The sequence below is a fragment of the Corvus cornix genome, chromosome 2 (genome assembly GCF_000738735.6).
Source record: "Corvus cornix cornix isolate S_Up_H32 chromosome 2, ASM73873v5, whole genome shotgun sequence".
Lineage (NCBI taxonomy): Eukaryota > Metazoa > Chordata > Aves > Passeriformes > Corvidae > Corvus > Corvus cornix.
This window is the reverse complement of record NC_046333.1, coordinates 30,001,334-30,021,676: the sequence shown is the minus strand read 5'-3', so window position 1 is coordinate 30,021,676 and position 20,343 is coordinate 30,001,334. Positions and strand designations below refer to the sequence as shown.

Here is a 20,343-nt window from a genome sequence, read left to right as displayed (position 1 = left end):
GCCACATCCAGAGTTGGGCTTGCAGATATGAGATGAAGGAGTAAATAATGCTGCTCTTCTCAAAGAACATTCCTCTTTGCCAGTAAAACTGGTCTTGGTCCAGCCCTGTAGAATTTCTTGGGTTCCTCTTGGCAGGCTCTCTTTTGCCAGGAGCTGAACCTTCTGTAAACATTCTTAAATTGACTGTGGTTGCAATAATTTTAGGGACTCTAGCCCATGCTGCCTTGCTGCCCGTGACTGTGTGAAGAAATATGAGAAGAGAAGAAGGTAGCAAGAAGAGCAGGGTGGGAGGAAAGGGAGGGAGAAACTTGTTGTGAGAGACTTTGCAAAGTAGTAGTTAAAGATGCTGTAAGCTGTTCTAAAGAGAGGGTTGGTTCTGCAGTAGTGCTTTACCACATTGGCAGCTGTGTTATAATGGACTCCTCTGTTGTTGTTGCAATTATGACAAATACTGTAGAGTGTGCCTCTGGTCATAAAGACATGCTTTGAAAGTTTGAGGAGTGGCAGGCAGTATTGTGTGTTGCTCTCCAGCCTGCAACACTGACAACATAGCGTCCAGTGCTGACAGACACATTTTTTTATTGTTCATAGTTAATACTTTATCAAGTATTTTGTCCAGAGTGAGAGGCAACATGTATATTATTATAACATATTTATAAGGAAGCATTTAGGTTTTAGCTGCTGTTTAAAACACTCAGGAAAGCATTTTTGAAAAGAAAGTTCAAAAGAGCAGAAAATCTTTTTTTTTTCTTCTGCATGCTCTAAAATGTTTGTGCCAAGTGGATAACATCAGCTTTACAGGATTTAAAAATTAAAGTGAAATTTTAGAGCAAATCTGTTAATCTCTCTAGGCATATTCAGTTTCTCTCGGAATGACAGTTTCAGCCTTTCAGATGTAGTGTTAATTCTTCCTCATTAACTAGGTGAACTGCTAATGCAGTGTTTGCTATGGAATCCAGCACTGTTGAGGGGAACTCACAATCCCTGGTAAACACATTAACTTCTTGTTATGAAAGCAAGATGGCCTAATGCATTATTATATGTATTGATTCTCGTGTAAACTTCTCGATTTGTACGGTTGAAAGCAAGCAGCATGTAAATGGTATTTCACATGTCATTAGTAAATTCTAGTACCCAAAAAACATTTCATTTCAAAAGTTTTACTTTTTCAAGCCTAAGTGCAGAAAAACCCATTTTGGTAGATACTGCCTTTGGTTTGCAAATTGATCTTTTCATTAAAAGACTTGAGGTTTAATAGTAAAGTAGTGACATTTGTGAATTGCTGCCATTTCAGACATTTTGCTGTGGCAGCAGTAGTTGTAAATGCAATGGTGGTGCAAAAGGGAGAGGATAATAGGTTCCAGAGACAAGCTGGCAAGTATCCTAGGGAAAGATTAAGGAAACTACTACTGAGCTACATATAGTTTTGAGATAAGTTGAGATGATGGAATAACTGCTGGTTTGTGTTACGGGTTATTGACTTAAATGATTAACGGGGGGTTTGGGGTGTGGTTTTTTAGATGCTTGCAGTAGAGTAGGCCTTTTTGTGGGGATCCATATAGTTCCTGTTGTGGGCTGGCTAAGTCCAGGACAGATTTGCTCAGTAGCAGATTGCTTTGAAGTGTTTGGAAAGTAAAAGTAATGCATAGTGAGAGTCCTACATTTTTGGAATGGGAGTGGGGGAAGGCTCAAACTTTCTATACTGTTGTCTGTCTGTATTTCGTTATTTTATCACATTCTTCATTGTTAGTGAAAGGGACATGCAATCTTAGAGAATGTAGACTATGCAGTGAAAGTGCACAGCCTCTCTACATGGATCATTGAGTAAAAGTGGTGTGTGCATAACGAAATGTTGAAGTGAAATCTTTGTGTGTCCTTGACTTTTCTCCTTGTGAGAATTTTCATACCCAGGCGTAGTTCTTACCCATTTTTTTTTGGTTTGTCATTAAATAGTTTGGATTGTGAGTTGTAAAGGCAGTCTTTCAGTGCAAATTGTTAGCAAATTTTGAATTGGGTAGTATAATCCCTAGTTCTTCTGATGTAACTGAACTGTACCTGTTCAGAGACCTGCAGACTGTCAGTTGATTTGTAGTTTATAACTTTGTTCATTTAAAATCAGGATTCAGTCCTGATAGTCCTGGAGCTAAAAATCCCATGTGCATGTTATATATTACCATATTCCAAGTAGTCTAAAAAGCAGAGAAGTCTTTGGAGAAATGCAAGAAAATGTTCTCAATTGTTTGCAGCTGAACAATGTATTATGTCAGTACAACTCTATTGCTAATGCATGGGTTATGTTTTTCTGGGAGATACTTCCGCTGCTTTTATTGAATTTTCTGCAGAAGTGATGAGAAAGGGCTGTTGAAGTGTTTTGCCAACTTTATTGCTTGAACACCATTTTTTGCCTTGTGAGACTAGATTGCAAAGCTAGAATTGTGGAATTTTTTGGTTTGGTTTGTTTGGAGTTTTGTTTGTCTGTTTGCTGTTTAAATGTAGCAAAGCATTCACAGTGTATTCTCTACTGTGACAGTTAAAATCAGTGTGCGGGTTGGACACGTTTAAGTGTTTAGTGTATCTTAAGTTTAGAAGAAAGTTTTGTTGTTTGGGTTTTTTTTTTCCCTGTGGAAGTGCTAACTACCACAAAGCTCTTTTCATAACCAAACTGAGGAAATTTTGTGGAAAAAAATCTTTGAGGAAAATTAATAATTGTCTCAGAACAAATTAAATAGTAATCCTTCTTTTTCTTCTAAATGAACATTGCATAGTTCAAACTGTAACCTTTTGTTGTTGAGTAGGAATAAATATGTATATATTGTATATACACCCAATATATGCTATTACTGAAGCTGAACTTTAGAATGTTATTTTTAATCATGCTAATAACAAGTTGACTTAGTTTTCTATGCATTTCTGTGAAGATGCTCAGCTAAAGAGGAATCCTTTAGGAATTGTTTCTTCATACCTTTAATCCCTTGTATATTCTGCATTGCGGCTTCATATAGGCTAATAAACTGATTTCTGTTTTTACCAGTAGCCAGTGGGATTTCAGAGATGTAAAACTACTTTGTTGTTTTTGTTCTTTATAGGTTGCAAACAATCTTTGCAAAATTTGATGAAATAAGAAACTCTGACAATATGATTTTAAGTAGCGTCAGTGGTGAGTATGAAAGATCATATATTTATAATCCGCTTTAGATTAATAAAAAAATAAATATTTAAATACTGGCATTATCAGTGCGAGATGGGTGAATAGAAACACGTAAATGCTAAGAAAATGAGACACTTGGTGAAACAAGCTTGTACTCTTTACTGGAAATATTTGCTGGACTGCGGTCAGAATACAATTGAAAAGGTGTTGAAACTGCATGGAAACAAGCAGTGAATATTTAACGAGTTACAGATGTGTTCAGTATAGGATAGAACAATGCTGCAGAGTGTTGATGCATGGGAACAAAGATCAAATGAACCTTTATCCTATCTTAGTATGTTAGTAAGAGAAAAATGTACTTTAGTGATGGGTGTGTTTGATATGTTCTGTTAAAATGATGCATCATGATTAATACATTGAGTTTTAAATTATAGAAAAAGGAGACTGCAGGATTCAAAGACACTTAAATGTTGATGTTAAGACTTCATTGAGCTTGAGCTCCTTATTTTTGGTGTATTTCAAGAAAAGAGAACCTGTTACACAGAGGATCCCTGTTGCTTCCTACTGCTTTTTTGCTACAGTATTTTTTAGTATGAAAATTTAATTTAAAACTGTAAATTATGAAAGAAATGTTATGTAACAGCAAAACAAAGGAGGTGCTGTGGCAGTGGCTTTAGCACAGTTGGTTTTGGAAGCTTCATTGTCTTCTGCAAGGAATCCGTGGATCTTGTTTTATCGGGAAGAGTTTCCTCATGTTAATTTGTCTTTCAAAGTAGCTATGTTGATTATGGTCTGCTGTATCGAAGAAGTGTAACTATTCAAGAGTAGAAATATTTTGAGGAATGCGTATAATTCCTCAATGTACTCAAATACATCTTTTTCATTTTTAATTTTCTCAACCTTTTGTTGTTGTTGGGAAAACAGAAGTGACTGTAGGTTCAAAGGAAAGTGTTTTTATAACATTATCTTTGAGGTAGTAAGAGTTTCTATGCTACATTTTGCTTTGAAATAAAACGTTGCTATTCTTGAACACTTAAAAATTTATTTGTAAAAATTTATATTTTTTTAAGAAATCCAAAGCATTCTAATTTGGGGAAAAGTGTTTTACATAAAATGTTTTATGTTCTTTTTGTTTGTAAATTTACTCGTTATGAAAGGGTAAACCATTATCTTTTGCATTTAAAGTTAATACAGCTGTGTTGGTTTCATTGGTTTGAGAGATTCAGAGATGCATTTTACATGTATATTTTTTCTGTTGGTAGTTCTCAGGAGAACAGAGAAAGTCACACAGGGGAATATAGGCATGGAAAAAATTTAAATATATGAAAGTAGATATACCACCTTGCTTGACTAGTTAAGATAGCACTTCTGTCCTTTTTGTCTCTGTTTAAAAGAGTTAACAAAGTTTATTTTTAAGCCATTTTTATCTCATGGGTAAAACACAGATGTTAATGCTGATCTATGACAGCATAAACCATGTATTTCATCTTGTAGGTGGCAATTTCTATGCAAAAGTTACTATAATTCTGTTTTGGTACAGTAAATGACAGAATCTCTCTTAATACGTTGGTTTCAGTATTTTTGCTTGAACCTTGTTCATCTGTTGCTTCCATCTAGGCAGCTTTTTAATGTTATTGAAAAGGTATTCTTCCATTGTTAGTGCTTTATCTTGGCTTTGTGCTTCCTTATTCTCTGAAGGACAATTTGTATTTACTGCTTACTGCTTGCACGTGTAGATTTAAAGTTACTGTTGAATTCCTGTAGCCTTGTTTCCAACTTTTTGTTCAGGAGCTTTATCAAACATCTCTGGATAAAGGCCAAATTTTAGTGGCTAAATACATCTGTTACAGTGTTGAGGATTTTTTTTGTGCTTTGGATATTTTGTTGTAGGGTTTGGGATGGTAGTGGGGGAGTAGGGTTATCTTTCCAAAGTGGGAGGGAGGTGGGGGGGGGTGAAAAGGGCAAAAACTCTTGAAGTGGCTTTAATATAATTAAACTCCATAGTGGGCCTTCTTAACAGTAAAAGGAATGGTTTTTTGCCAGGTGGAGGTACTGTCCTAAGTTGGTTGACTCTACTGATGGGGGGGTCCTGTTCGGTTTGTGATGGATAGGGAAGAGCTTGCTAATACAACCTTGGAAGATGTCATCTTCGTCATAGTCCTGAGTGATACTGCTGTGGTAGTGAATATTTGGTGTGTTGACCTAGTTTCTGAGAATCCAGAGATGTGACTTAGGATTTTCTCATCAAATAGTACTAACGTCAGTTGTTCAGTCTTTTTATCCAGCATGTACTTAGGAAGAAGAAAAAGAATGAAGAGTCAAAGCTTGCAGCTTCAAACAACCTGAAGGCAAAAATGTTTTCCATAGTATATTGATAATCAAAACAAATACATATTTAAAAAAATATGTTTGTACTAACATGATTTAACACTTGAGAGTTTTAAAAAACATTGTGTTGGTATGCTTAGGTATGTAGGAGAAATATAGGTAGCACAGGAAAAGGTCTCCTTCCTGCTGCAGTCTTAGCACACTGGTGGATTTAATATCTTATCCTTTTAGTTTACTAGAGGGGATCTAGCGAGAACAGTCCCTTTAGTCTTGTGTTACTTCTTTCCTTTATTGAATCTGATCTGTGATGGAATGGTAATGAGGAGGAGAAGAACAAGTTACCATTAGAGGCTGACAGATCCTCTTGGAGGGTAGACAAGGTGGAAAGCACATTCAAACACTTATGGATGGAGTAATTGGGGTAGGATGTAACACGGAGTTTCAAGAGCCAGCACATGCAGAGGTACCATATCTAACAAGGGAACTGGACAAGAATCTTAGTGCTTTTGCTTGATGAGAGTGGCTTACAGCCTTAAATAATATCCCACTGCTAGCTTGCCTCTCCAGCTGACCTCTGATTTTTTTTTTTTTCATAATTATTTCCCACCCATCTTCCTTTACTCTCAGGTGTGTATAGTAAAATCAGAGATAATTTCTTTAATGTGAATTATGTGAATGTATGAGCTGCTATGCAAACCTTGGGATTTGTTTACATTCATAATGATGCATATTAAAAGAATCTGATCAGGATGTTTGCCTGTTAAGCAGTATTTTATGTGTGCTGCTGCCCTTTCACTCCACCAGAACTATATGTAGCCTTCCAAACTGGAGAAGATTCTTTAGAGCACCCCCCCATTTTTCAGCAAGTGAATGTTCATTTCTATGGAAACAGAACCGGCAGCCAATCTCAACACTACAAAAGCACTTGTTTCTGCTGCCTGAGATTTGTAAATACTGTTTTCTCTAAGAGAATTCAAGCAGACTTCTGTATCAGATAGTAGTGTCATTATTGAGACGGGGAATTAAAACCAAAGTAGGGAAACTATTAATACGGAGCTCTCTGCTGCACTCAGCAGAATGAGCTGAAGATAAAATTGTACATCTCTATTCAACCCGTGCAGTTTTTCCATTTTAATGTTTAATGGCTCAAAGGACTGGCTTTACAAACACAAAATATGACAGGTAGGATATGCGATGTTAGTATCGTGGTGTAGGGGAGCTGTGTTATGGATGATAAAGATGCCGTTGAAATACATGTTCTCCTGGGGAAAAAAAAAAGGGGGCAAATAAAAATCCATAGCACAAGTGTGTATCTGTTTTTCCACATTACGCTATTGTTTTTATTTCCCTTTGCTGTTTTCTATTTGGAAATATAGTTACTATGGAGACAGTGACGACATACTCTAATGGAGCTCACCAGTGCGGCACAACATGAATATATATCGTTTGGGAATACTGCTGATAGCTGCTATGATTATTTTATAGAGGTTTTGAGCTGCATGTATTTCTTTGGTTTGCTCAATGCAAGTGGTCAAAATGCAGCCGCATCATTTTCAATTTCAGCTGCTCTTCCTGATGGTTTATCATTTTAAATAGGAAAATTTACTGACAGATGAAGTGTACTTATCAGTTCAAGCCCATTTGGAAGAAAAGGGCCTCAGCAGGCTGGTGCTTCGACAGGTTTTTAAGGAATTTGCATGAGTTTTTTGATTATTACTACAGGGAACTGTGTCTGGCTCCTTGCATATGCGTGGTTCTCATGCACTGTGCAACAGCATATGCTAGTCTGCCTGAGTTTTAAACTTTTCCATTGGCAAGACTAAGTAAATTGGCACAACTTACTTGCTACTCTTTTTTTTTTTTTTTTTTTTTTTTTGAATCACTGTTGGATTGCACTCTCTACCCTCAGCGTGTCACCTAAAAAGTAGATTCGGGTACAAACTCTGAGCAGCAGCTCAGGGTCTGGGTAGGCTGTCATTCCTGCTCTCCAGCATGTGTTGCACGCATGCTTTGGAAGCTGTTTCTCTTTAAAGTTGCAGGGGGTGGGGGGGGTTTCCAAACAAGTCTTCCGAAAACTCACTGAAAGAGGCAGCACCTTTCTTCAACAAAGCCCTTTCCTACTTCCTGTGGCTTTACTGTTTTATTTTGTGTTACGTTTTGGTTGACCTCTGTTCTGTGGAGTGCTCTTCCTTAACCAGGCCTGCTTCTTCTCCTCCCGCTTCATTTTTCGTGGTGCTGGGGGGCGAAACGCCCGCCGGCGGTGTGGGATGTCAGCCCATCGCGGGGGCTCCGCCGGGGCCGGCGTTTCCCGGGCGCTGCCGGGCGGCGGGGGGACCCGCCGGGCACATTGACGGCGGGGGCGGAGCGCCCGGGGGGCCGGGCCGGGGCCGGGCCGGCGCGGAGGGTTCCCTTGCGAGGCGGGACTGCTATTTTTGAAGCGAGGCGGCGGCTGTAGCGGCAGGGAGCCGGCAGGAATCCGGCGGGGATCCGGCCGGGACCCGCCGCGCCCGCCCTCCCGCGGCACCGCCGGGCATGATGACTGTGGGGGACGGTGAGTGGGGACCGCCGTGCCCTTGGGGACGGGGCTGCGGGGCGCTCTCTGCAGCCCGGGGGGCCGGGGAGGTTGGTACGGCAGGTTGGCGTCTTGGGCTGACGGGCTTGGCTTCCGCCCGAGCCGGGCGCTGGGCGATGGATGCTGCGTGCAGCAGCAGGAGGGTACCGGGGCGCCGTGCGTGGCAACTCCAGCCCTTCTTGGGATTTTAACCGTGCCTGGGTTTCTGGGATGGCCCGTGATCTCAATTATTTACTACTCTGGCGGGTTCCGCTGTGCATTTTTATGTTGGCGTTGTGTTTACCCCTCTCGCCTCGGTGTTACTTGTGTTGGCCACCTCTGCAAGATAAGGCAGAATTTACTATACTGCTTTGTGAACAAGCGGATGTAAACCTGCCGTGTTTTGTGAAGAAATTCATACTCATTCAACATAGCTATAAAAGAAGAGCCTTGCTGCTAGAGCTGGGGATGTATATTTAATAAAGACATGGGATGTTACTACGTTTCCTTCAGTGCACAGTGTATTGTTACACAAACCAATGGAAAGTAGGTCAGTAAAGCAATACAGACTATATGGTTGTGTTTTCGCTAAAAACTAGACATATGTTTTATCTTTATCGCACCTCTTGGGTTTGCGTGTCAGCCAGGTTCTCTGAGCTTAGTACCATGATGACTTTCTATATATGCGTTATTATTTTTAGAGAGACTTGAGACGCGTTCACTGGACTTGCAGCAAGTTTAGGGATGAGGTAGGATGGCTGTGCTTTTACAAGTGACTACATATGCAGATTCGCATAAAGAAGATGGCTTTACCAGATCAGATTAAATCTTTTATCTGAATTTGCTAAAACAGTAGTTGTAAAGAGTCCTGAGAGAGACCCTTTCTTGAGGCGACCTGAAATGTTTGTTTTTCACTTAGTTCTTTCATATGTTAGAGACTGAAAGAAATAATGAGCATGACCAGAGCAGTGAAATTATGTCTGGAGTGCACAGTCTAAAAAAATTTGGGCAGTTCTCTGATGTTTGTTTGTCATTTGCAAGGTGCAGGGGAAGTCATGGTCTTTGTAGAACTGAATATGTACCAAGCTCACTCTTGCTGAGATTTTTTTTTTTGGAAATGTTTTTCTTCATCTTTGTTTCCTTCCTGTGAAGCAACACAGTTCTCCATGGTGTAAACATGAATTGTGGTAACTTGCAGATTAAGAATGCAAGTTGTAGCATGTTAAGAAACAACTGCATTCTCTAGGCAAAGCCGTAGGATTTTTGTCATTCTGTAATGGTCGAGGTTTATAAAGTGAGGGTGGTTGTGGAGCTCTCTTCTGTATAATTTAATTCGTCATTAACAAAGGCACTAAGAACAAAGTACTGTTCAGGCAGTCAGCTGACATTCCGTGTAGGAGCTTTGAGCAATAATGCCAGATACAATTAACAGTGTGTAGGATGATTATATAGCTGTTGGTCTCTTAAAACTACTGCTTACCACATTTACAAGGAATTCAGTCTTCTAATGTTGTTATGAAACTGCGAGGGAAAACAAAACTGTAGTTACTATTAAGAAAACTTACTGATCTTTTTTTCTAAATTTAATGATGGTTTTGCTGCGGTCTTTTGTTTTGCAAATATTCTGTATATCCTAATATATGCAGCATAGAAGAAAATGTTTTAAGGTTAGTGATTCTGCAGCCTTTGAGAAATGTCTTTTCTTGGCAAAATGTCATTTTGTTGTGGCCCATATGTATGTTTAACTTAGTATTTGTGAGACTAGGCTGAAGGCATTGTGCAGATACTCCAGAGAACAGATTTTTTTTACTTGTCTTATTTGGTTTGCTCACTTAATCAGCCTAGATGTGCTACACAGTTGCAGAGTATGTTTGGAAATGCCATCTAGAAGTGGTAATGTTGATTTTATCTTGAATGCAAGACACTGGCTTCTTGGAACCTTTTGGATTATTTTTTTTCCCAGTTTTCTTGAGCACAAGCAGAAATGTAAATAAAACGTGGTGCTTAACAGTTGAATCTTAATCTGATTTCTCAAGTGAAGATTAAAGGGAAGAACCAGATTTTCTGTTTGCCCCCATGTTAACTGTCTCAAGCTCTCCAAGCTATTGTTGGAAGAATGTAGAGGGGGAAGAAAAATAATCCTGTGCTTGCGGCCCAGCAAACAAATGGACCGTAACTTCTACTGTACTGAGTGCGTGCCAGTGGGAGAGCATGCGCTGCCTCAGTCTGAAAGGCATTTCACGTACTTGTGTGACTGGAGGTCTGTGTTTGCCCTGCAAGTTGTGTTCGGAGGCTGCTGAGGAAAACCAGCCAGGAGCTGTTCCTCGCTCTGGTCTCCTTGTTCTTTGGAGAGGATAATGCATTTCTGCCATTATCCGTTGGTAACCAGATTAGGCTGCTGAGGAGGTGGCGAGCGGAATCGCCGTGCGCACATCGCGTTGCGCATTCTCTCCAGCAGCGCGTTGTAATTCAGCAGCTTCCACTGGTGTTTCCTCACCTTGTTGTCAGTCTGTGCTACGTTACCTTGTTGTTTTGTAGGTAAGGGACTGCCTTGATCCCAGTTGAACAAAGTAATTAGGATAAGGACAAAACTATCTGCCTAAAACTACGAATGGCCTTAAAGGGAAGATTAGACATAGGTTTTCTTAAGATGTACTAAACATATTGCAGTACCAGATACAAGGTATTTGAGGGCTATCTAAAAGCATATAATCAGCTTTGTAAGAGGACCTATTTGGTGCACACATTTGTTGCACTAGTGTATACTAAGTATACTGTTTTGTATCATATAATGAATAAGCACTTCTTTATTTATTAGTGTATTTTTATGTAAATGGCATACAATGTTTCATGACTTTAAGCACTTGTCAGATTTTAGATGATAAAGCATATGTGACTGGTTTATGAATAGAAATTATCCTTCTATCTTACTGCATATGCATATCAAATTTTATGTTTTGTCTTCTTTCAAAATACTTGATTAATATATGCATGGTCCTAAAGCATAAGAACAATTATCTTCCATTCCCTGATGTTCTTCTGAGGGAAGGCTGTCTTCCTAAGTCTTTAATCTGATTAAGTAGTTTCTGTGAAGTGTGGGTGCTGTACCGCTTTAATATTTTACTTTTGACTGAGGAAGGGATTGGACATATTAAAGATACAGAAACTACAGTGATGTTTGAGACATTAGCTTGATTTAAAATATATATGTTATTTTAGTGCACGTGGATTTCTGAGGTCTATTTTTGATTTTTGTTATCCTCTGGTAGGAGACTTTTTAAACCAACAGAGTCCTGTGAATAATGATAATAAAGTAATTGCTACACTGGCCTAGAAATTGGTCAGGCTGTAACTGTGGTGCTTTGTACCATTCAGAGCTGTCTCCTGGGTGTGGGAATATAAATAGTAGCAGAAGTTTTTGTGTGGGATAGAAGCGTATCACTTGCTCCCTTTTCTGTTCTTGTTTGGGCCTGTGTTTTTTTAAACATTCTGACTGCACCTGCACTGGCTCCTTTTCCTGTAATTGGTCCCCACCACTCCCCTTCCGTTATTAGCAGTTGGTGGGCACGCTGATTTGGGAAATGGCTTTACTTGCTGTGCCTGAGGGAGGAAGGACAGATACCATGAGCTGGAATTTGATTGCTGTTTGGAACCAAACCAGTGCAAAGCTTCTTTTCACAGTAAGGTCATATTCTGCTCCCAGTGATTAACATAGATTCTGAGTTGTGTTTTGTCTATAAAGTGCAAGTACTGTTGCTAACAGCAGTAAAAGAACAGTGGGACAGTGAAGCAGCTGAGTGGGAGAGGGAGGGAATGTGTAAACACGCCAAGGGCTATATGGAAAGACAGTTTCTACTAAGAGAACGGATGAATATAGCAAGGTTCAAGACTGATGTGAATAGAAAAAAAAAAATTCAGGGAAGAACTGTGCAACTCAGAGCATTTTTTATTTAAAAAACAAAGCTGCAAACACATGACATAAAACAGTTGTTTTCTCAAAACCAGCATAGCTTCTGGAGTGATACATGCACCTGAATTTTTAATATGTTCTAGGGTAATAACTACAAGTAAGATTTGTCTTCTGTTTCTAAATGACATTTTCAAAGTGTCGAGGAATTTTGTGGGTGGTGGTGGTTGTTGTTTTCATTAAACATGAAACATGAGTTCACAAAAAAGATTTCCAGATATGTTTAATCTTTCATCCAAAAGTGTTGGTTGTCTGGAGTGCTGGAGTCAGTTTTTATTAGTTTTTAAGAACAAGTTACAAAATAAAAATTACTTTGGTGTTTTCCATTCTGTCTGCATGGTTTTGATTATTCCAGACTGTTGGTAATATTACATGTTTTTTAGTTGTTTGGGGGGGGGGTAGTTATTATTATTTTTTAAAGGTACACTTTGAAAAAGAAAAAAAAAAAGACACATTAGAATTGTGAAGAGCCACAGGAGAAATTTAAAGCATACTAAGGGTTTCCTTTGATAGATGTTGCAAGAATCTTCCACTTGACTGATTGGATATTTGCCTTGCAGGGTTTATTTTCGTCTTTGTTATCTATGAAGTATGAGGAGTATTTCCTTACTGTTACGTGTTATTTTTAATAAAGTCTTCCTGTAGTAAATACTGATGAGCAAGTAAGCTACATTTGGATCATTTCAGTGTCTGAAATGCCTTCAGAGGTGAAGGGTCTCCTGTAGTATTGACCTGAATCAGAAATTCCATTCTGTATATTGTATTTATAAAAGCATCTTAGTTTTAAAGACTTGTGTTTCGGATTTTGTGTCTGCTTTTTTTGCCCAGCTCCTTCATCAAAATACACTTTCACAGCAACAGTTGAAAAGAGCAGTTGATAAATAATAAGAGCCTTTTGAAAACGAGCTGTGTATGTAGCCTCTTATAAGAAGTAACTACAATTTAAAACTCACAGGAGTTTCCCAGCTATATGGAGTGTAGGCGACAAAATTTTCATGGTAACAGGATTTCTCTGGTACTGCTTCATGTATATTTAATTGATGTGAAAACTTTTCTGTTCAACTGAGAAACGCTTAAAAGCCGTCAAAGGTGGATAGTTGGAGCCTGAGCAAAGGTGAGGAGAAGGGCTGAAGATGTAGAACAAAGCTCTTAACAGCCTGCAGAAGAACTGTACTTTCTTCAGATTAGATATTTTTGCTTTCATCAGAGTCAAGAGCTCCATGGTGTTCCATGATTGCCTAAGCAATGAACATGACTAGATTCCTATTTGACAAAAAATCCTTTTATCGTTATGTGTTGTTTTGTGTGGTGACCTGATAAAAGTCCAACTTACGCAGTGTGAGGTTTGCTATTGAAATTAAAGGTCAAAAGTATTTCTGTTTAGATTGTTTTTGTTTAAAATTTCTTTGCATTGTTGAGAAACTCATTAGAAACACTGCGAGAAACAGTCTCTGTGTATTATTTTGGGGTTGGATCATGTTCCCACAAAATTAGAGAAATGGCAGCTACTAAAGCTGCTTAGCCATAGACCAAGCACTTCAGATTTTCCAGATCTGGTGTGAGTTTTTTAGCTTCTGGGTTGCTGGTGGATGAGAGGCTGGACATGACCTGGCAGCGTGGGCTTGCAGCCCAAAACTCCAGTTCTGTCCTGGGCTGCATCAAAAGCAGTGTGGCAAGCAGGGCAAGGGAGATGACCTGTTGAGTGAATCCACAGGAGGCCACAAAGATGATCAGAGGGCTGGGGCACTTCTCCTGTGAAGACAGGCTGAGAGAATTGGGATTGTTCAGCCCTGAGCGGAGGAGGCTCCAGGGAGACCATACAGCACCTTCCTGTACCTAAAGGGGGCCTACAGGAAAGCTGGAGAGGGACTTTTTACAAGGCCATGGACTGACAGGACAAGGCGGAATGGCTTTAAGCTGAAAAAGGGTATATTTAGACTAAAATTCACTTGAGCTGGTGAGGCACTGGAGCAGACTGCCCAGAGAAGTTGTGACTGCCCTGTCCCTAGAGGAGTTCACTGCCGGGCTGGAGCTCTGAGCAACCTGGTCTAGTGAGAGGTGTCCCTGCCCATGGCAGGAGGGTTGGAACTCGATAATGTTTAAGGTCCCTTAAAACCCACACTGTTCTACGATTCTATGTTAAGTCGATTTTGAGGAGAGTTGGGCCTCTTAAAACCACCTGTTTTATTACCCACGAGTGAAGTTGCAGCATTGAGAGTAAAATAGAGGTAATGTGCCATATTTTCTTAATCTCTGCTTCTGACTGTGTGAGGCAGAGATCAGTGAGCTGAAAGGCCATTAGCAACCCCTTTCGTCTGTGCTGTGGTGTGCATGTTTTCATGTGCAGATATTAACTTTTAATTCCTAAACTACATGGATCTAAAATTCAGAAAAATAAATCTCTTAACATTTTGTCTGCTATGTGCTTGTATTACACTTTCTGCTTCTAGGATCTGTGTTTCATTTGTCAGTCTGCCTTGCCATTGTACATTTTCAGCAGGCAAATTGAGTTGAACATGCAGAAATTGGCCACACTAAAAACTAATGCAAATATTAGCTACTGTCATGGTCTCTCTGATGGTAGAATTGTATTTGTCACTGTCACCCTCTAACAGTAAATCACTAGGAGCAAGAATTTAAACTCCCTGTTTGTAAAACTTCTCATTGATATTATATATATCCAATGCCCCTTCACTATCACATATACTTGTGATATATGTTAAAAATGAATGAACATGGTACTTCTGAGTGCCTCTCTTACCCTTGCTGTGTTGTAATTGATAGTTTGAAAATTCAAATCATTAAACCCAGGTGCTTCTGTGTGACCGAATTAAGTACTGGCAATGTCATGAATGAAACCATTCCTCAATGGGTATCAGTTGTTTGACTTAGCTGCAGATAGATATGATGGTCCTTTTTTATACTTTTCTGAACTTAAATACATCAATAATGCTAGTCATATTATTGCAGTTTATGGATAGTGGTTTCTAGATAAAATGTGGGTTTGTGATAAATATATTGGTTTTAAAATAGGCCATTAGATTCGCTGAATAAGATGCTGGTGCTATTGAGAGTTAGGTACTTGATGTATAAGCAAAAGGAATTTTTGAAGAAAGAAATAAAATTACATCTGGAGCTGAGATAATGAAGACAGTAATTAAACCAGGCCTACTGAGCAAAGACTGGCTGTTGGATTACAGAATATTTTAAATGCAAATAGTGGAGTTTATACTTAAAGGAGATACCTGAAGTGGCAGCTTTTTTAGAGGGCAACTGAAGCAGCAGACTGAAGGGTTTGGCCACAAATGAGGTTTGAATTCAGACAAGATACAACAGTTAAATAAACCATCGCTTTTGATAGGAGTCTTTTATGTGTAAAGTGGCTCACAAAAATTAACCAAGCATGGAGTAAAAATTCTCGTAGAGCTTTTTCTTTCTTTTTTTATCACTGTTTTAAGTGAATTACCTGCTTTCATTTTAATCAGTGTCTGGGTGGGGAAACTCTCAGAGGGAGTACTCACTCATTTAGCAGAAATCTTGAGTGCTTCAGAAGTTACTGCCTTTTTCAGCTTTAATTCTAGTATTTCATAAGAGAGCAAAACATTTGCACTGTGGTAGGCATGTTTTACTTTGTGCTAAAATAGAGGAGTATCCCATCAGTTTTTGCGTTACAGCTAGTGAGTCAACCTGTGTGTTTAAAATGTCAAAAACTTGCAGTCTTTGATTTCTTATGCAAGGTAAGCCTGTGCCCTTTCTACACCTTTTTTCCTTCCCCCTGCCCAAAAGGTACTTGATTTGTTAACATTTCAGCACTGGACATAGTGCAGCGTGGTCCAAATAGCATGGCCTAGAGCAATAACGTAGTACAGATGTTGAAGAACAATACCATTACGTAGTTCTATCTTAAGCCTTGCTGTTTAGTCTTGAATCCTGTTTTAGGTGTTGCCTTGTCATGAATTCTGGAGAACCTCATTATCTTTCTCTTCCCGTTTTACTGAGAAAATGGTACTTCATTTACTAATAGGTTATAGGCTATTAGGTGTTGATTCAGAAGGCTATTGAACATGCCTCAGGAAAGATGTAAATAAAGTGAAATGGACTATTTTTAAAGTACAGTGATATTGACTGCATCTTCAGTTTTCAGTAAGTTTGCTGGGAGTAACATTTGGGAAATGTTACACATGTATAACAAAGGAGAGTCCAATTGCAGGAATTTAGAAAGGACTAAATGATTTATTAATTAATTCAAACATGTGGACTATGGAAATAATTTTACAGGTGCTGTAAAAATAAAAATAGGGCAAGATTTGCAGAAACTGTTTAATAGGTAAAAATTAGAAAATTACATGGTTTACAGAAGACACTCTAGAGGTAGAAATGGGAATGAAGCTTTACTTGGGAGCAAAATTAGCTCAGTTGCTTATTTGAGCTTACTGCAGCTTTATTTGAAACCTGTAGTTAAATCTTGTCTTTCAGCCAGACAGATAAACTGTAAGACTAGCTTTTCTTTGAGGTTAGGAAAATAATACTGGGGATACGTTACATTTTTTCTGAATTAATCTTTTTTGAACATAGTCCTTCATGAAACTATGGAGTAGAATGGATAAACTACTAATGTCATTAGAATAGGCCTGTATTAAATGTGGATGATTATTGTGGCATGTGCCATTGCCACTCCTAAGTAATTCTTTCTTTAAATGTCTGTCAGGTCTAGTGTCTTCTTTCTCATTTTCCTTGTTTTCTTTTGTCCTATTCATTGAGAGTCATGTTTTAAAAAAGACCAAACACATACACCACAACAAAAAAAAAAACCCAAAAGCGGGTGTGAGCCTCTTTCAATGCTGTAGCTGGTTGATGGAATGTAGGAGAGCTGTATTCTGCTTCACTTGTTGAAAAGTTAGGGGATCTTTATTAAAATTTGAGATCAGATCAACAGCAAAATTTAACTGATAAATATTTGCCTTATTCCTGTTACTGACTCTAGTTCCCCTTACTTGCTGCCTTTTTGATTCTTTTGAAGACACTAGTTCCCTGTGTTCCCAGGAACTGCCTGAAAAAATAGCATGTGAAGGAATATGTTTGGCTTAAGAACGCTGGGAGATTTTTGAACCAAGTTTTGTTGTTCTTTAACCACTCTTCTCATTGGTATTTTTTATCTCATCCATCCCCTGTAAGGTTATTATGGAAAAAGGAGTCTCTTTTGGTAGGAGCTGGAGATTTTGCTGATGAGCATCAGCATATATTGCACAGAAGAGAACCATTTGCATATATTGCACAGAAGAGAACCATTTGCCAGCACTGAGTGTACCAAATGCAATTGCTTCCTTGAGGAAGGCAAAGAGAGCAAAGGAGGTAACACGAAGTAAAGTTAAATCCATCAGTAGTGGCCTCGTTTCTGTGCCTCCGGCTATTGTCTCTTGAAGAGCCATGCTCCATCTTTGTGGGAAGCAGGCTTTTGTTTGGGAATGAGAATTTGTCTCCTAATGGTTTAGGATCCTGAGACCTGCTGTAGCTCAGGGAGAATGCCAAGGAATGATGCCTTTATGGTAGATCTGAAGCTTCTTAGGTGCGATTCATCTGTCCAGCCATAGGTGTCTTGTGCCACTTGAGGTGTCTTGCAGTATCCACAGTAGCCACGCGGAGCGAACAGGCGTGACACAAGGCCCACAAGAGATCTGTGGCCTTCTGGAATGTCAGCTGGCTGCCAGACAGGATGCCCAGAACTCTCTAAACTGGTTTTAGATGACTGTGCTTAGGCAAATGAATCCTATCCTTTGTGTCTGGACAAACAGATTTGGACTGGATGGAATGCCTGATGTGTAAGGGATAAAGTTCTCACTAGATGATGTGGGGCATTGGCTTTGAAGTATGGATTAGAAGGATCAACTAACTTGATGCATGTGTAGTGCTTGTGGCTTCATTTTCGTGCTTGGACAGAAATTGTTGTAGGCCGCACCAGTTCATCTGGAATTGAGGTAATGATCCCGTCCCAGATGTTCCAAGTAATTGATGCAGTCTATGTAAATCCCTGAAGGGAGACAGGCAGTCGGTGTCTTGGTAGGCACAGAATGGGGGAGTGACTTGTAAAATGTAAAGAGTTCATCTACTTGGGGGTTTTTTTGCTTAGGCAGGATTTTGCAGTCGTCCTCATAAATATTTTGTGGTGTAAAGGAGGAAGTGTTAACAGTAGTTAAAAAACACTTAGTATTTGTTAGCAAAGCTTATCATTATCAGTTATTGAAGCAAAATTGATACAAATGTTTTGAACTTAACTCAGTTTAAAAGCAGTTTTATTAAATATGTAAATATTAAATGTACTGTGTTTTCTGGTTTGACTATTGTTCATCTGCAGTAAAATACTGCAGGTTGGTATTTACAAACCTAGTTGTGTTAGATATGTAAGAAGTTGCTACTGAAAACAGTATCAAGATTTGCCTTTATTGCCAGCTTTAGTTACGTATTACTGCAGGGGATGCAGGTTTTTCACCCTTAGGGTGTCACTTGGGGATCTGCTTTAAGTCAGTTAACTTCTGATTTCCTGGTGCTGAGTAGCACAAGTAGAATATAAATCTTGTACTTACACTGCTGTGTAGGTGATACTGTGTTTCATTTTTCTGTTATTGACTATGACTTACAGTTAGATACCAGAATGTCACATGTATCTTCAAACCAGCTAAGGTAGAGGCTTGAGTTGCAGTAACAATAAATGTATTCGAATTTAATCATCTTTGGAAAAAAAATACTTTTTCTCTCTGGATATGAAAAGCTTTAGATTTCTCTCTAGATTCTCCTTGTCACTGGATACATCTGTAATTACCTTTACTGCTCTGTAGGCAAATCACAGTAAACAGATTGTTTTGAAGTTTAAAATATTGGGAGTACTAGAATGTTCTTTGAATATCAAGTTTCATTATAAATTTTTATGCTTTGATCTCTCTGAATACTTCAGAAAACATGCACTACGTGTTTGTGATCTGGCCCCCAAGAGTAACGCTACAAGGCAGGAAGATAGCACATATTTTGTTTATTTTTAGTTCAAATGGCATCGTTTGTTTCTTAAGAATTCTAGTATTTAATCCACTGTGATAGTTCAAGTTTTGGTCTGTCTGCCTGGATGTCATCTTCAAAAAACTTCGGTAAATCATAAGTTCTGAAAGTGTGGTAGACTTTGGGTTCTGATGTGTCCTGCAGGTTGGTTTGGAAGGGTCTTTAACTGGAAAGATTTCTTAGACAACTCTTTAAATGTTTTATAGAAATGCACAGCAGTTCATTGGTAGCAGTTGACTTGCTGCATTGTACCTGCAGAACATGCTCTATGGTGCAGGTCTCTGCCCTGCATTAGAAGAGAAAACTTCTAGTGCTCACATGTTGAATCTTGAGTGCCTAGCTTTCTGAAGATAAAAACAACCTTTTCTTGAATTTTTTTCTTCCCCTGTTTTGAAGTTGTTCATCTGGAAGAGAACTTATACCAGAGTTGAGAGCATTTGTTGCTCATCAGGTTTCTTCAGGAGCTTTTGGCAGTACTAGATTCCAGGCTCTTCTCTGTATGGTGTGCTTACCTCCAAAACTCCTTATCCACTATGGTTTAAAATAGTACCTATCAAGTACAATAACAGTGTTGTGAGATTTAACTGAGGCTCAGTGTCTTTATTGTGTTTTTCCTTTAAGATGGTCTGTGTGTTGCTAGCAATTCATATGACTTCTTGTTTTTAGTACCTTGGAGCTTTGGTTTAAAACACTGTTTAGATAATGCTTTCTTAGCTGTCAGGTGTATTTGCGTATGTAAAATCTGATACTCTGAAAGTGTTAAAATTACCTAGAATGAAAATTATCCAGCCATTTTAGAGTTTGCATCCATCAGATAGATGGCTTTGTTTTGAAATACCAATTCCATTTAGGCTTTTATTACTTCTGTTGTAGAAATACATTTTGTTTGTAGACTGCATAAAACTAACATTAGAGGCACAGTTTGATACTGAAATACAGCCATCCCCGTGCTCTGGGTGTCGGCTGTCAGGAGCTCCATCCCTGGTCCTTTGGCCACCCAAAGGCACATAGTAAAGCCAGATTGAGCAGAACTGCTCCTTGATTATGCCCTGGGGAGCAGCAGTTACAACTCGAGCTGGGCTTCTCCATGCTGAAGTACATGGAAATGCTTTTACAGGAGCTACAAATAAGTGGATCATTGCAGATGAGTGAGAGCACATGGAAGGCACATTGTAGGGGAAGCAAATATAATGCTCTGTTTTCATGAAGTGCTATAAATACAGACTTCAGGTTTCAGATCTTCACAGTGTGAAGCATATTTCTGAAAATGGAAAGTCCCTAAAGATCACTTGGAATTTTGAT

At 38.9% G+C, this 20,343-nt stretch overlaps 1 protein-coding gene across 34 annotated transcripts in view; it reads left to right on the top strand.

Moving 5' to 3' along the window:
• CLASP2 (cytoplasmic linker associated protein 2) overlaps window positions 1-20,343 on the top strand; it is a 147,487-nt gene that overhangs the window by 34,684 nt on the left and 92,460 nt on the right. For all 34 annotated transcript variants that reach the window (XM_010398668.4, XM_019285521.3, XM_019285520.3 and 31 more), the window contains exon 7: window positions 3,087-3,157. In XM_010398668.4, coding sequence (XP_010396970.1) covers window positions 3,087-3,157 — 71 coding nt within the window. The remainder of the gene's footprint in view (window positions 1-3,086; window positions 3,158-20,343) is intronic.